The 14,694-nt window shown below is 36.1% G+C and overlaps 1 protein-coding gene across 1 annotated transcript in view; it reads right to left on the bottom strand.

The window, feature by feature from the left end:
• MORC1 (MORC family CW-type zinc finger 1) overlaps positions 1–14,694 on the bottom strand; it is a 178,590-nt gene that overhangs the window by 28,316 nt on the left and 135,580 nt on the right. The window contains exons 20-21 of the mRNA XM_058296459.1: positions 11,253–11,322; positions 9,179–9,245 (exon numbers count right to left, since the gene is read on the bottom strand). Coding sequence (XP_058152442.1) covers positions 9,179–9,245; positions 11,253–11,322 — 137 coding nt within the window. The remainder of the gene's footprint in view (positions 1–9,178; positions 9,246–11,252; positions 11,323–14,694) is intronic.

The following is a 14,694-nucleotide window of genomic DNA, read 5'->3' as shown; positions in this document are numbered from 1 at the left end:
GGTCACTTAAGCATGAAGCCCCCAAGAGGCTGGACCCATAAAGCACCTCACAAAGAGATGGTGAGCCCAGAGGGGAAGGCTGAGACATTGGCAGAGATCAGTGTCCATCTTGCTTTGTCACATGCCCAGAAAACAGAATCAACAGTAGCTGACTTTGGTGAGAAAGCATCTCTTATGGTGCTCAATTTGGAGTTTTCATGGCCTTGGAAATGTAAGCTTTTACCCCAAATAAATCCCCTTTATAAAAGCCAACCCATTTCTGATACTTTGAATCAGCAGCCCTTTGGCAAACTAAAAGAGGCATATTTGTGTTTCTGGGTGTTCCTGGGTCTATTTCTGGGTTCTCTATTCTGGTCCATTGATCTACGTGTCTATCCATCTGCCAATATCACACTATCTTAATTACTGAAGCTATACAGTAGGCCTTAATATTGGGTAGAGTGGTTCTTCTCACTTTACTCTTCTTTTTCAAGATTGTTTTTAACTATTCTAGGTCCTCAAGTCTTTTCACATAAATTTTATTTATATTTATATTTTGTATAAAACAGTCATATATGTAATATCACCCATATTCATATTTTGCCTGAAGTTTCACTGTTATACAATCCCATGTTGCATTTTTTAGCTTTCTTTCTAGTAATATACATGCCCTTAGACTCCCTTTCAACCAATGTCATACCCATGTAATAGTTCTGCTAGTTTCAAACATTATGCTGTGCTGTCGCATTTCTATTCATTTACAAAGATTTACAAACAACCAATTCTGCACAGATTAAACTTCAGCTTTCTATTTTCTACCCGCATTCTATTTTCTGGTGACCTCCATTCTAATTATCAACTCCATGAATTTATACAATGTGGTTAGGTCATAATAGTGAATCATACAGTATTTTTCCTTTTGTGTCTGGCTTGCTTCACTCAACATAATGTCCACCAGGTTAATCCATGTTGTCATATGCTTCAGACTTCATTTCTGCTTATAGCTGCATTATATTCCATCATGTGTATACACCACAATTTGTTTATTCATTCATCAGTTGATGGAAACCTGGGCTGTTTCCATCTTTTAGTAGTTATGAATAATGCTACTATGAACATCAGTGTGCAGATGTCTGTTCATGTTACTGCTCTCTGTTCTTCTGGGTATATATATAGTATTGGTATTGCCCCATCAGATGCCAAATCTATATTCAACTTCTTAGGAATTGCCAAACAGTCCTCCACAGTGGCTGTACAAAGTACCATTCTACATTTCCACCTACAGTAAATAAGTACTCCAATCTTTGCACATCTTCTCTAACACTTGTATTTTTCCAACTGTTTAACAGTGCCCACACTAATAGGTGTGAAATGCTATCTCACAATTTTGATTTGCACTTCCCTAATTGCTAGTGATGTTGAACAATTTTTCATGTGTTTTTTTCACCACTTGTATTTCTTCTTTGGATGAATGCCCATTCAAGTCTTGTCCATTTTTTAATCAGGCCATTAGTCCTTTTATTGTTGACTTGGAGTATCTCTGTATATATCACAGATATTATACCCTATCATATATGTGATTTCCAAAATTTTTTTCCCATTGATTTGACTGTCTTTTCACCCTTCTGACAAAGTCCTTTGAGGTACAAAAGTGTTTAATTTTGAGGAGGTTCCATTTATCTATTTTTTTGTTTCTTGTGCTTTGAGTGAAAGGTTTAAGAAATGACTACCTACCACACAATCTTGAAGATATTTTCCTACATTTTCTTCTAGGAGGTTTATGCTGTTGCTTTTATATTTAGGTCTTTGTCCATTTTCAGTTAACTTTTGTATAAGGTGTGAGATAAGGGTCCTCTTTCTTTCCTTTAGGTATTTGGATATTCAGTTATCCCCACACCATTTGTTGAATGGACTGTTCTGGTCCAGCTGGCAGGGCTTGACCACCTTGTCAAAAATCACTTGATGGTAGAGGGTCCATTTCTGAATTCTTGATTCAGTTCCATTGGTCAGTCTATCTTTATGCCATTTCCATGCTGTTTTTACAGCATGGAAATGCGTTAAAATAAAAGTAATATGTTTTAAAGTCAAGAAATGGGAGTCCTCCAACATCATTCTTTTTTTTAAAGATGTTTTTGGCTATTCATGTCCCCTTACCCTTCCAAATCAATTTTACAACTGGCTTTTCCATTTCTGCAAATAAGAATTTGGGGATTTTTATTGGCATTGCATTGAATCTGTAAATCAGTGTGGGTAGAATTGACTTCATAATGATATTTAGTCTTCTGGCCAATGAACACAGAATATCATTCCATTTATTTAAGTCATCTTTGGTTTCTTTTAGCAATGCTTTGTAGTTTTCTGAATACAGGTCCTTTATGTCCCTGGCTAAGTATATTTCTAAATATTTGATTCATTTAGTTGCTATTGTAAATGGAATTCTTTTTCTTATTTACTCCTTAGAATGCTCAGTATATATAGAAAAGCTATTGATTTTTGTGTATTAATCTGAATTCAAATTTTTTGCTGAACTCATCTATTAGTTCTAGTAGTTTGCTGCTGATTTTTCTGGATTTTCTAGGTATAAATCGTATCATCATAGAACACTGAAAGTTTTACTTCTTTCTTTCCTATGGGGGTGTCTTTAATTTCTTTATCTAGCTTAACTGCTCTAGCTAGGACTCCTAGCACAGTATTGAACAATGATGACAGTGGACATCTTGGGCTCAGCAGGAAAGTTTTCAGTTTTTCACCATTGAGTCCAATGCTAGCTGTAGGTTTTTCAATTAGTACTTTACCATATTGAAAAAGTTTCCTTCCATCCCTATCTTTTGGATTGTTTTTAATCAAGAAAGAATGCTATATTTGGTCAAACATCTTTTCTGCATCTATCAAGAGTATCATGTGATTTTTCTTCTTCAATTTATTAATGCAATTTATTACACTAATTGATTTTCTTGTGTTGAACCACCTTTGCATACCTGGGATAAAACCCACTTGATCATGGTGTATAATTCTTTTAATGTGCCTGTGAATTCAGTTTGCACATATTTAACTGAGTATTTCTGCATCTACATTCATTAGAGATATTGGTCTGTAAATTTCTTTTTTACATAGTTTATCTGGTTTGGTATGAGGATGATGTTGGCATTATAGAATGAGTTTGATAGCGTTCTTTCCTGTTCAACTTTTTTGGAAGAGTTTGAGCAAGATTGGTATTAGATTGTCTCTGAATGACTGGTAGAATTCACCAGTGAAGCCATATTGTTTCAGGCTTTTCATCCTTGAGAGGTTTTTGAAGACTGTTTCTATCTCCTTTCTTGTGATCATTTTGTTGAAGTTTTCTATTTCTTCTATGTTTAATGTAGATTGTGTGTTTCTAAGAATTTGTCCATCTTGTTTCCATTGTCTACTTTTTTGTTGTACAGTTGTTCATAGTATACTCTTACGATCACACTTTGTTTCTGTGGTGTCAATAGTAATGATCCCCTCCCATTTTTTATTTTTTAAATTTGCATCTTCTCTCATTTTTTTCTTTTTCAGTCTAATAGGTTGCCAATTTTGTTGATTTCTCTAAGAATCAACTTTTGGTTTTGCTGGTTCTACTGTTTTTCTTTTCTCCATTTCATTTATTTCTGCTCTGATTTTTACCATTTCTTTCCTTCAACTTGGTTTGGATTAGTTTGCTGTTCTTTTCCTAGTTACTCCATGTATGCAGTTTGATCTTCAATCTTAGCTTTCTTCTGCTTTAATATAAGTATCGAGGACTAAAAGTTTCCCTCTGAGCATTGTCTTTGGGTATCCCATATGTTTTGATACGCTGTGTCCTCACCTTCATTTTTCTCAGGGTATTTACTGAATTGTTTTGCAATTTCTTCTTTGACCCACTGATTACTTAGGAGTGTGCTGTTTAATCGCCATATATTTATGATTTTCCCTTTTTCTGTCCAATACTGATTTCTAGATTTATTCCATTATGATCAGAGAAAGTGTTTTGTATAATTTCCACCTTACTAAATTTATTGAGACCTGTCTTGTGAAACAACATATGGTCTATCCTGGAGAAGGATACAAGAGCACTTGAAAAGAATGCATATCCTACTATTTGGGGGTATAATTCTCTATAAATGTCTCTTAAGTCTAGTGCATTTATCATATTATTCAAGCTGTTTCTTTACTTATGCTCTTCCCCAATGTTCTATCCAATACTGAGAGTGGTGTTGACATTTCCAGGTATTATTGTAGAGACATCTATTTCTCCCTTTAATTTTGCCAGTGTGTGTCTCATGTATTTTTAGGCACCCAGGTAAGATGCATAAATATTGATTATAGCTATTTCTTCATGGTGAAATGGTCCTTTTATTAATATACAATGACCTTCTTCATCCCTTATAACAATTTTGCATTTAAAATTTATTTTGTCCGATATTAGAATTGCTATTCCAGCTTTTTTTTTTTTTATGTGTGTGGAATATCTTGTTTTAACCTTTCACTTTAAACTTGGTTGTGTTCTTATGTCTAAGATGAGTCTGTTGTAGACAGCATACTGAGGCTCATATTTTTTTTAATCCATTCTATCATTCAATGTCTTTTGACTGGGAAGTTAAAGTCATTAACATTCAATGTTGTTACTGTAAAGGCATTATTTAATTTGTCCATTTTATCCTTTGGCTTTCTGTTGTCATATCTTACTACTGTCTGTCTTTTTACCCTTGTAGGGTACCCTTCATAATAATCTTCATTTCTATACTCTTCTCCATGTCTCTCACCCTTGTTTTTTTTTCCTTTTATGCTACAGCACCCTCTTTAGTATCTCTTGTAATTCTGGTCTTTTGTTCACATACTCTCTCAGTTTTTGTCTGTCTCTGAAGACTTTAAACTTATCCTCATATTTGAAGGATAATTTTGCCAGATACAGTGTTCTTGTATTTTGGCAGTTTTTCTCTTTCAGTATCTTAAATACATTATACCACTTTCTTCTCACCTCCATGGTCTCTGGTGACAGGTTGGCACATACTGAGCTTCCCTTATATGTGATGCTTTGATTTTCTCTTGCTGCTTTCAGAATCCTCTCTTTATCTCTGATAGTTGTCATTCTGAATAGTAGAGATTTTGGAGTAGGTCTACTCAGAATTATTCTGTTTGGGGTGCCTTGTCCTTCTTGTATATTGATATTTATGTCTTTCATCAGTGTTGTGAAGTTTTCAGTCATTATTTTCTAAAATATTCTCTCTGCCATTTGTCCATTCTCTTTTTCTGGGACACCAGTAACACATATGTTTGTGCATTTCGTGTGTCATTCATTTCCCTGAGACCCTGATCCATTTTTTTCCCATTCTTTTCTCTTTCTCCTCTCCTATCTTTTCCAGTTCAGATGTTCTGTCCTTGAAATGACTAATACTGTCTTCAAGCAATTCAAATCTGTTATGTACCTCTAATGTATTTTTAATCTCGTCCATTGTGTCTTTCATTCCCATAAGCTCTATTCCTATTTTTTTTGCAGGCTTTCAAAATGTTATTTATGCTCACCCAGTGTCATCTTAATATTCTTTATCTATTTAGTCATATTATCCTTCAATTCTTCTAACTGATTTATGAAATTTGTGTAGTTATTATTGATAAGTTGTCTTAAATCCTGTATCTCATCAGGATATTTGGTTTGTTCCTTTGGCCGAGTAATCTCTTCCTGTTTCCTAGTATGGCTTACACTTTTTGCTGGTCTCCTGGCATCTGATATGTTGGTAAATGTACTGTGATGATCAATTTCTTTGTCTTGCTTAATGAATTTGTTTGTTTTTTTTCATGGCTCTTCTTTGATTTTTGGTTCAACTTATTCTGAGTCTTTAAAAAAGTGCCCAGCTTAAAACTGGACCAGGGACTCACAAGTGGGGCACAGACTTTCTCCTGGATGTTGAGGCCAAAGAGAGACCTAAAAGCAGCTTTTCCCGTTTCAGTTTTCTGTATGGCCAGCAGAGGGCGCTGATCAGCAAACCTTTCCACCCAGGTGTTTCTGTCAACCTCTGCTTGCTGGTGTTTCTGCCAGAGATTCAAAGCAGGCTCTGTTGCCTGAATTCACTGAAGAGACACCACTCTCTGCCCTCTTCTCTTGCAATGGCTTTTAGGGAGGAAGACAGCTGTTCCCCTCTCCGTGACTGTAATAAGACAGGGCTTTTATCCAGGCTTAATGTCTTGAGGGTAGGGGATGGGAGCACTTTCCAGGTGCCATGGGGGTTTAGTTAACTCACATTTTTTATTTCGGGTTCTTCCTCTCTGTATTTTTCACCCTCCTGGGGGTTCCGCAGCACTGTCCTGGTCTGCTAACCCCCAAAGCTGGTTCCATGGACAGCTTTTGGCCCTTTCTCTCTATTTTTGTGAGAGAGTTGAGCCCTGCCTGCATTCTCCAATGCCTTCTTTCTAGAACTACAGTATTGAATTCGACAAGCTCTTCAGTTGGACCGTAGTTCTGACATATGAATTGTATTTATGGGCAGCAGTGATTAAAACACACACACATAAACACATAGTTCATAAAGACCTAAAAGTAAAAGGTGAAATATGGGGTTGAATGGGACCTCACATATATATTTTTAATGTAATATTATTACAAAGTCAATAAAAAATAAAAAAATAAAAAAAAAAAAAGGTGAAATAATCCATGCAAAAAAAAAAAGTGCTTTTAATTACTTTTTGGATGGATTTCAAATTTTAGCTTGAGTTAATAAATAACTCAAGGTTAAAGCATTTTCCATATGAAGGAAAAATTACATTATTCTTTTAATCATTCAGCTATGAGTCAAATGGCATGTGGACAGAGGGGACACAGGGGAGAACAAAACATTCCCTGCCTTCACGGAGTGAGTTACCTTCTGGTGGGAAATACAAAAAATACACAGCTAGAATGTAGCATAGTAAAAGAAATAGAGAAGTGAATGAGATGATTTCAAATATAGTAAGTGCCCTAAAAAAAAAAAAAAACTAAACTAAAACGGATAATTCTATATTGTTACTTGCTCAGAAGAAGGGTGAGGTACTTTGTATAGAGTGGTCAGGGAATTCCTTTCTGAGGCTGAGAAGTATGAAGAAGAAGAGATCTGCCACCTGGCCTTAACAAGCTTACATTCCCTGGGTGTACTGATATTCAAACAGACCACTCCACTTGACTCTGAAATGCTGCTTACCCATGTATCACTGAGACCCTATGCAATGTTGGAAAGCAGTCGACATTAAAAAAATAATCATTGAAGCTGAATGAATTACAGTGCAATCTGATCACTGCAAAATGGCTCGGTAAATATCAGAGTTTGCCTGGAGAACCCCGAAAAAGGAAAACCTGAACTGAGATCTGAAGAATGAAGAGATTTTAGACTGGTGTAGTACAACCTGTAGAAGGCATTCAAGCAAAGAGAGCAGTATAGACCAAAAGTTGGAAATACGTGATTAAGTGGAACTATGAGTAATTTGGAAACTCTGGCAAAGTGGGGGCTAAAGTGGGAGAGGCAGGAGGTAGATTGGGATGGGGTCCCATGCCATGCCCACTAGTTTGCAATTTACTTGAAAAGATTTTGTATCCAGAATATATATATGACTCCGACAACACAATAACAAAAAGACAAACAGCCCAATTAAAAAATGGGTCAAGTATTTGAATAGACATTTCTCCAAAGAAGATACACAAATGGCCAACAAGCCTATGAATTGATGCTCAACATCAATTGCCATTACAGAAATACAAATCAAAACTACAATTAGATACCACTTCACACCCACTAGGGTGACTGTTATTTAAAAAAAAAAAAGACAAGTGTTGACAAGGATGCAGAGAAATAGGAATGCTCTTACATTGCTTGGAGGAAGATGAAATGGTGTAGCCACTGTGGAACACAGTTGGGCAGTTCTCAGAAAGTGAAACAGAATTACCATATGACTCAGCAATCCCACTTATAGGTATATACTCAAAAGAACTGAAAGCAGGAACTCACACAGATATTTGTACACCAATGTTCATCGCACCATTATTCACAATAGCCAAAGGTAGAAGGAACCCAAGTGTCCATCAACAAATAAATGGATTTTTTAAAAAGTGGTATATTCATACAATGGAATATTATCTGGCCATAAAAAGAAATGAAGTGCTGATACATGCTGCAACATGGTAGACTTTGAAGACATCATCTGGAGTGAAATATGCCAGATACAAAAGGACAACGATTGTATGGAATCTTTAATATGAAATACTTAAAATAAGCAAATTCATGGAGACAGAAAACAGAAGAGTGCTTACCAGGGGTGTGGGATAGGGGAATGAGGAGTTTTGCTTAATGGATATGAGTCTTTGTTTGGGATGATGAAAATGTTCTGGCAATAGATAGTGATGAAAGTTACATAATATTGTCAATAAATTAATGTCACAGAACTGTTCACTGAAAAACAGTTAAAATTACTTTTACATTATGTATATTTTACCAATAATTTTTAAAATGTGAACACAAAGTGATGGGAGCTATGAATGACTCCCATCCTTTTGATTTGAAGGATGAAAGCGTTAGATTTGGTTGTTGTGACTATTCTGACAGCAAGTGTGGGGAAATAAAACTCTTCCTTGCGCTTAATTCAGCACACTCCTTTGTAAAGGGTAGAGTACTTGGATTCAGAGACGCTGGGACTGAATTCCTTGACAGAAGCTTAGGTAGGCTTATGAGTAGGAATAAGAGTTTGCTTCCCTAAAAACATTCTTTTAATTTTATTGAGTATCCAAAATAGTTGACTGATTTTATCTTTAAAATTATAAAAGTTTTATGTCAAGAAACTTCTACCATGTAATGATTATTACAATTGCATATACATAAGATAATGAGCCACACAGAACAACTGGTTCATGATTTCATAGTCACACCTATGTAGGAGACATTTTCAGTTCTTTGACTATATTACAGTAATTTGAATTAGTTACTTGCTATGTGTAGGAAGTTAAACCTGCTGCAGTTCATTATCCCAACATCCCCACAAAAGAAAATGAAACATTTGGCAAAAAAAGATAAGAAATATAGTGTATTCTATTCTTACTTGTCTCCTTTATGAAATTCAGTTCCATTCTTAATCGCCTTTGTTACTATTTTCTTTCTTCTTGTATTTAAACATTGATAATTATTTTCAACAGTATAATTGCACTCACTTGGAATTTGTATAATTGTGGTACACTCACCTTTCCCAGTTAAATAATGAAGAGTTTCTCTTTATTTCAGGAGCAACATTGCACAGCTCCTGTTTTTCTTCAAAAGAATGCAAACAAAATGAAGACAATAACATTCTGATGATCAGACAATACTGAACAGAATTCTTAACAGTTCATTAACTAGCTGTATGTAATTCATCTCTGAATTCACATTTGTAAAATTGCACTGATATGTTCATAATAAAACTTATAATCATCTTTTTGAAAAATGTATAACCCACGACCCTGTAACTGATATTGTTTTTTTTAACTGATGTTTATTGCCTGCTATTAGTACATACAGAATGATTGCTCAGGACTAAGATTCCCTACTCTCCTGGCTTCTACCCTGACAACCACCTGTATTCTCCCTAATATCCCACCCATTTCCATTTGACACTTTGGTTCAAAGACATTCTGACAGGTCCCAATCAAAACTGTATCTCCAGTTGACAATTGAACCTTAAAAAGGAAGAGACTTGGAGTCATCTAGTAGGTCATCTCACTCAGTGAATCTCAGAACTCTAGGTTCAGGGAGGTTAGTGATTTGTTTAAGGTCACACAGTGAAGCAGAAATTCTTTGATCCCCTTGGATGGTGTTAAGAGTGTCTTGGGGGCAGCAGAAGCAATGAGTCAACGGGTCCTTTTTCCATCTCTCTCTAGAATTATTTTTGATATCTGTCCAAATATCTTGTTCCACCAAGTAAATCTTTGGCAATAAGTTTAAGTCACTGAAGGTCAGGTGGAAAGGACAGTGGCAAGGAAAGTTTTAGCTGGTGGGCAAAGGGCTGAGGGGCTGCCTTGTACCTTTAGGGAAACAGAAAAGAGAATGGACAGAAAGAGGTTTTCCAAGAACCCTGCCTGTACCATTGGTTTACCTCACTGACAGGAATACAAAGTTAAATTTTTTACCCAATAACCCACTAATCTGTAAGCAAAGTAATTTGAAAATATTTCACAATTTATTCCTTCCAAGCCCAGGAAGAGGATTTGAAACTCAGTATTACTTTTAGGATCAAAATTGCATTAATTTTTTTAAATTACAATTTGAAAATCCAACCCAGACTAGATTTGAAGGCACAATTAATAGTTCGAAATTGGTCAAGGATTGACTTTAAAATTAACACTCTTAGAAAAGCAACATTCATTGCAGAATTGCAAATTATCCTAAGATGGAAAATAAAAAAGTATAATTTCTTAAGGACCTTTCTAGTGGACTGAAATATAAATTTGTGAATAATTGTTAGGTTACCTAAACAACTAAGTATGACAGAAGAATGAGTTTATAACTAAGAGTGAACACAAAATGGTGGCCAAAATAAGCTAAGACTTACTAAGGAGAGTAAGACTTTAAAAATTACTTTAAAACAAGAAGATAACAAAGAAAATATTGACTTGTTGCTTGAGTCCAATGGTATAACAGTAAAATATAAAATAATAATTACATATAACAAAAAATTAGAGTAATGACAGTAAATGGACATCAAAAAAATAAAATCCTCTGAGCCCAATTTGTTTCCAGCTTCTCTATCCAGGGAAATTGTCTTTGGATTGAATATTATAAGATGGCAGCTTTATAATTTAAAAAAGTTCAAGTCTCTCACCTGAGACAAATTACATCCCGTGAACATGAAGGAACTAATAAATGAATTTGATCTCAGAGGAATCATGAATAGCGAGAAAGGGACTAAAACATTGAAAATAAGGGAATGTCCTTATGATTTTCATAAGAGATTCTAAAAATTATAGACCTGATATCAGTCCTTGGCAAATTTCTGAAAGAGAATTCAATGTGGAGGGTGGCATAACTCTACTATTGGGAATTTTGGGCAGCGTGGCAGTTCCTATTCGCAGGCAGGAAGTGTCTTTCTGCTGCTTCAAAACACAGGAGATTGGCAGCCACCCTCTACCCACTCCTCTCTCACCTCTGGAAAACAAATTTATTCATTTTTAAATCTAAATTGCTGATGAACTTCTGCTCTATATCTCAAGCTATGTGAGCCTTATAGAAGAACCATAAATAATACAGCTAATATAGGTAAACTGAATTATATTTCTTTTTTACCTTTGTTCATGAGAGGAACTTCCTTTTTCTCTTCTTTCAATGAAACACCAGAGTTGCTGTTATCTGAAACCTAAAAAACAAGCTTTTTCTTTAAAGCTGTACAAAAACCTAGGGAATATTAGGGTGGAAAAAAGACCTTGAACAGCAGTGGTCCCATCAGATGAGAGAAATTTTAACAGCAATAAAGTCTGTGTGCATGTTAAGAAGGGAGAACGTTTGCAAATGTAGAAAATGGTATTTGGAACGCACCTCAAGGATGATTGTCATATTCATTTCTATTGTTTCTTTAAAGGGATGTTTACATTTCCACAAACATTTTAAAAATCTATATCTTGCCTCGTATTAGTCTACCAAAGGAGTGCTGATACAAAGTACTACAAATCTGTTGGTTTTTATCAAAGGTATTTAGTTGGGGTAAAAGCTTACAGGTAAAAGGCCCTGAAGAGTCCAACTCAAGGTTGCTTTCTCACCAGAGTCAGGTGCCGTGAGTTGAAGCCAAGTGGTTGCTGATCCCTGTGAGGGTTCAGCTTCCCTTTCCCCACCCCGGGCTTCCTCTCTCTCAGCTGCAGGCTGGCACAGGGCTTCTCCTCTCTCCTGGCGTAGGGCTTGTTTCTTTCTGGGCCTTCTCAGCTGTCCTGTTCTCTTCCCAAGGTCAGCTGCAAATTATCAGGTGAATGGCTCATCTCTCCCCGGGGTCCCAGGATCAAAAATGGCACAGCTCTTTCTCTTCCCAGTGTCTTCTTGAGTGTCTGTTTTACGTCAGCCCACCAAGGGGATAAGGACTCAACCTGAGTTATGCCTTACTAATAAACCCTAATAACAACAGGTAATTTAGTCAAGGGACCCTCAATTGAATCCAATATAATCAAGGGGTATCACACCCAGAATAGATTACAAGCATAATCTTTCTCTTTTTGGGATTCATAAAAATAACCTCGAACTGTCACATACCTGGATGTAACAATGTTTCTAACAAATGAGTCAAGTATTTGATTCACCAGGAGCAATCATCAAGCCTCCATTGTTTTGCTTATCTCACCCCTGTTGGCTGCACAGCCAACAGAGTATACAAACTCAGCCTCAGTTCAATTAAAACCTTGGGAAGGTTGTGGCCTGGGGCCCAAAGCATGAATTTAAGAATATGGGGATTGGACTGGGATGTTCACCTGTTGGATGGGAGTGTTGGGGGATGGGACAGTTGATCTGAAAACAATCCTAGAGAAGCTGCTGAAACGGGCTGCAGAGCCTCAGTGTGTTGAATGCAGGAACCAGGACGTTGGTGGCATCTCAAAGTGTGGGGATTTGTGTGTGATGCTGAGTCGGTGGATGCAGAAGTGGGAGAGTGGGATGTGCCGTTCGGAAGCCATGTCTGTCATCGTTTTGGGAATCTAGTAGGATCCATTTTACAAGGCTCACATGAAACAAATTTATATTTTGGGAATTGGCTTTTTCAGATTTAAGACTGTGTGTGTGTCCAAGAAAGCAGGACCAGAATGTCCTATGTATTTTTAAGTCAGTGAGGAGGTGGGGAAACAGGCAATACAAATAGAAAAATGGAGAAGCTAGGGTTAATGCAAAAGGTCCTGCCTGCTTCCTTGGTCTGTAGACGCTGAACACACACTGGAACCCAACTATGCCCCCCACCCCCTTTATAACCTGCAGAGCCGGTGGTTTCTGAAGCTTACCAATTGTGTATCCTCCGCTTTCCATGCCCTCTCTAACCTGCTAAACAAACATGGTATGGAGAGGAGATCAACCTTCCTTCCCCTGTCCCACAGGAAACAAAGGTGTATTTTTACGTGGTATTCTGGTAAAATAGCACCCTGTGAGGAGGCAGGTTAAATGAGCACACATGTAACCTAGCAACAAAATAACTGTGTGGCTATTCCTCATTGCCATTTTCTATTTTATCCAAATCAAAAGAAATAGAAACTTTGTGGTTAGGGAAAATGAATTACAACTAATTCTAAGTTACTTCTGTCCATTTCAAAATTTGTGTATACTTCTATTGTAAATAAGTGAATGCTCTTAGAAGTGGCCGAAACGCACATATTTTTTAATTTTTCAGTTTGAAAAACTCCTGAAAATGACTTTAAAATGTGTTCCTTATTTATCTCTGCAGTAATAAAATTTAGTTTTCTTCTGATGTGCTGACATATAAGGAAAATCCACATGATACTTTGTTATTAAGTGTCTCCAGCCTTGGACTAAGACTAAATACTTTTTTGATCAGTTTATGAGCAGCATAGACTATTTCCCAAGACAGTTAACAGCAACCACAAAATAAGCTTATGAGATGAACAATTTAATGCACTTAGTTACAACCACTTTGTTTTAATCTGTGATGATACTACTCAGGATGTGCTAATTTTCTTTGGTAGCTATTCTTTATAATGAATATCAAACAAGATGAAAGTATCCAAGATTAACAAAATGACAACACTCCCAGCAGAGAATGTCTGTCATTATTAACGCAGCCTTATGATATTAACTACTTTTGCATTTTATTGCTTAGCTATCTGCTTTGAGCTCTGCCTTACCAGGGCTATTTCTTTTAGAATTGGATATGCCCACCAAAACCCCAAAATGTTACTTATACAGGCTTTAGCATTTCTATTGCAGGAGAGATTCCTTTTTCCTTTTTCTTTATTGTTTAGATTGAAAGCAGAGAAATGTTTAAAAGATTTTGGATAAACAATTTGCAGTCTTAAATTTTTTAAAGGAAATAACTCCTTTTAAAGAAAATTGTCTAAATATCTGATTTTATAGGATGCTGCCTTCCATTACAATATAGTTGTAGCTTTAAGAGGTCTGAATTTTTTTCAAACCAAGACAAGAAGCCATACAGTTGTCCTGTCAATTACATGATCTGTATATTTTGATACTACCTACAAAGATCTTTCACATACATTAATTCATTTCATTTTAGAAATGTTTTCATTTACTTAAGCTTAGCTGTGTTTCATAGCATGCAGTTTGGGGATATTTCTTTTCTAAGTTTTCACCCAAGTCAGGAAACAGGTAACTCGTATACAGTGAATTAAGTTTTAACATGGGGCTTAAGGCACCTTAATTAAAACTATGTTAACAATGAATAGGGTGGAATTTGTTAGTTATCCCAGGGCTTCAATGGACCAACATAACAACTCATGCTCAGTTTTGTAAAGTTATCTACTTAAGAGGATAAATAAATCATAAATAAGTTAGAGAGGAAAAAAAGAACATACCATAGGCAGCTATATAATACCTACCTAGTTCAAGTATTTTTGAGTAAGCTTAAGACCTGGATGATATAACTTTATTTGGTTTCTTTCCTTCCATTCCTGCCCCTCCTCCCCAACTCCAAGCCCTTATTAATATCACAGACCCCTAAAGGCTAAACCAGTAAATACCTTCATGCAAAATGCAAGGGCCCTCTCTGTTTTCACTCTGCCATAGTTAA

Source organism: Dasypus novemcinctus, chromosome 4 (genome assembly GCF_030445035.2).
Source record: "Dasypus novemcinctus isolate mDasNov1 chromosome 4, mDasNov1.1.hap2, whole genome shotgun sequence".
Classification (NCBI taxonomy): Eukaryota; Metazoa; Chordata; class Mammalia; order Cingulata; family Dasypodidae; genus Dasypus; species Dasypus novemcinctus.
Note: the sequence above shows the minus strand (reverse complement) of the source record. Positions and strands in the feature narration are given on the sequence as shown.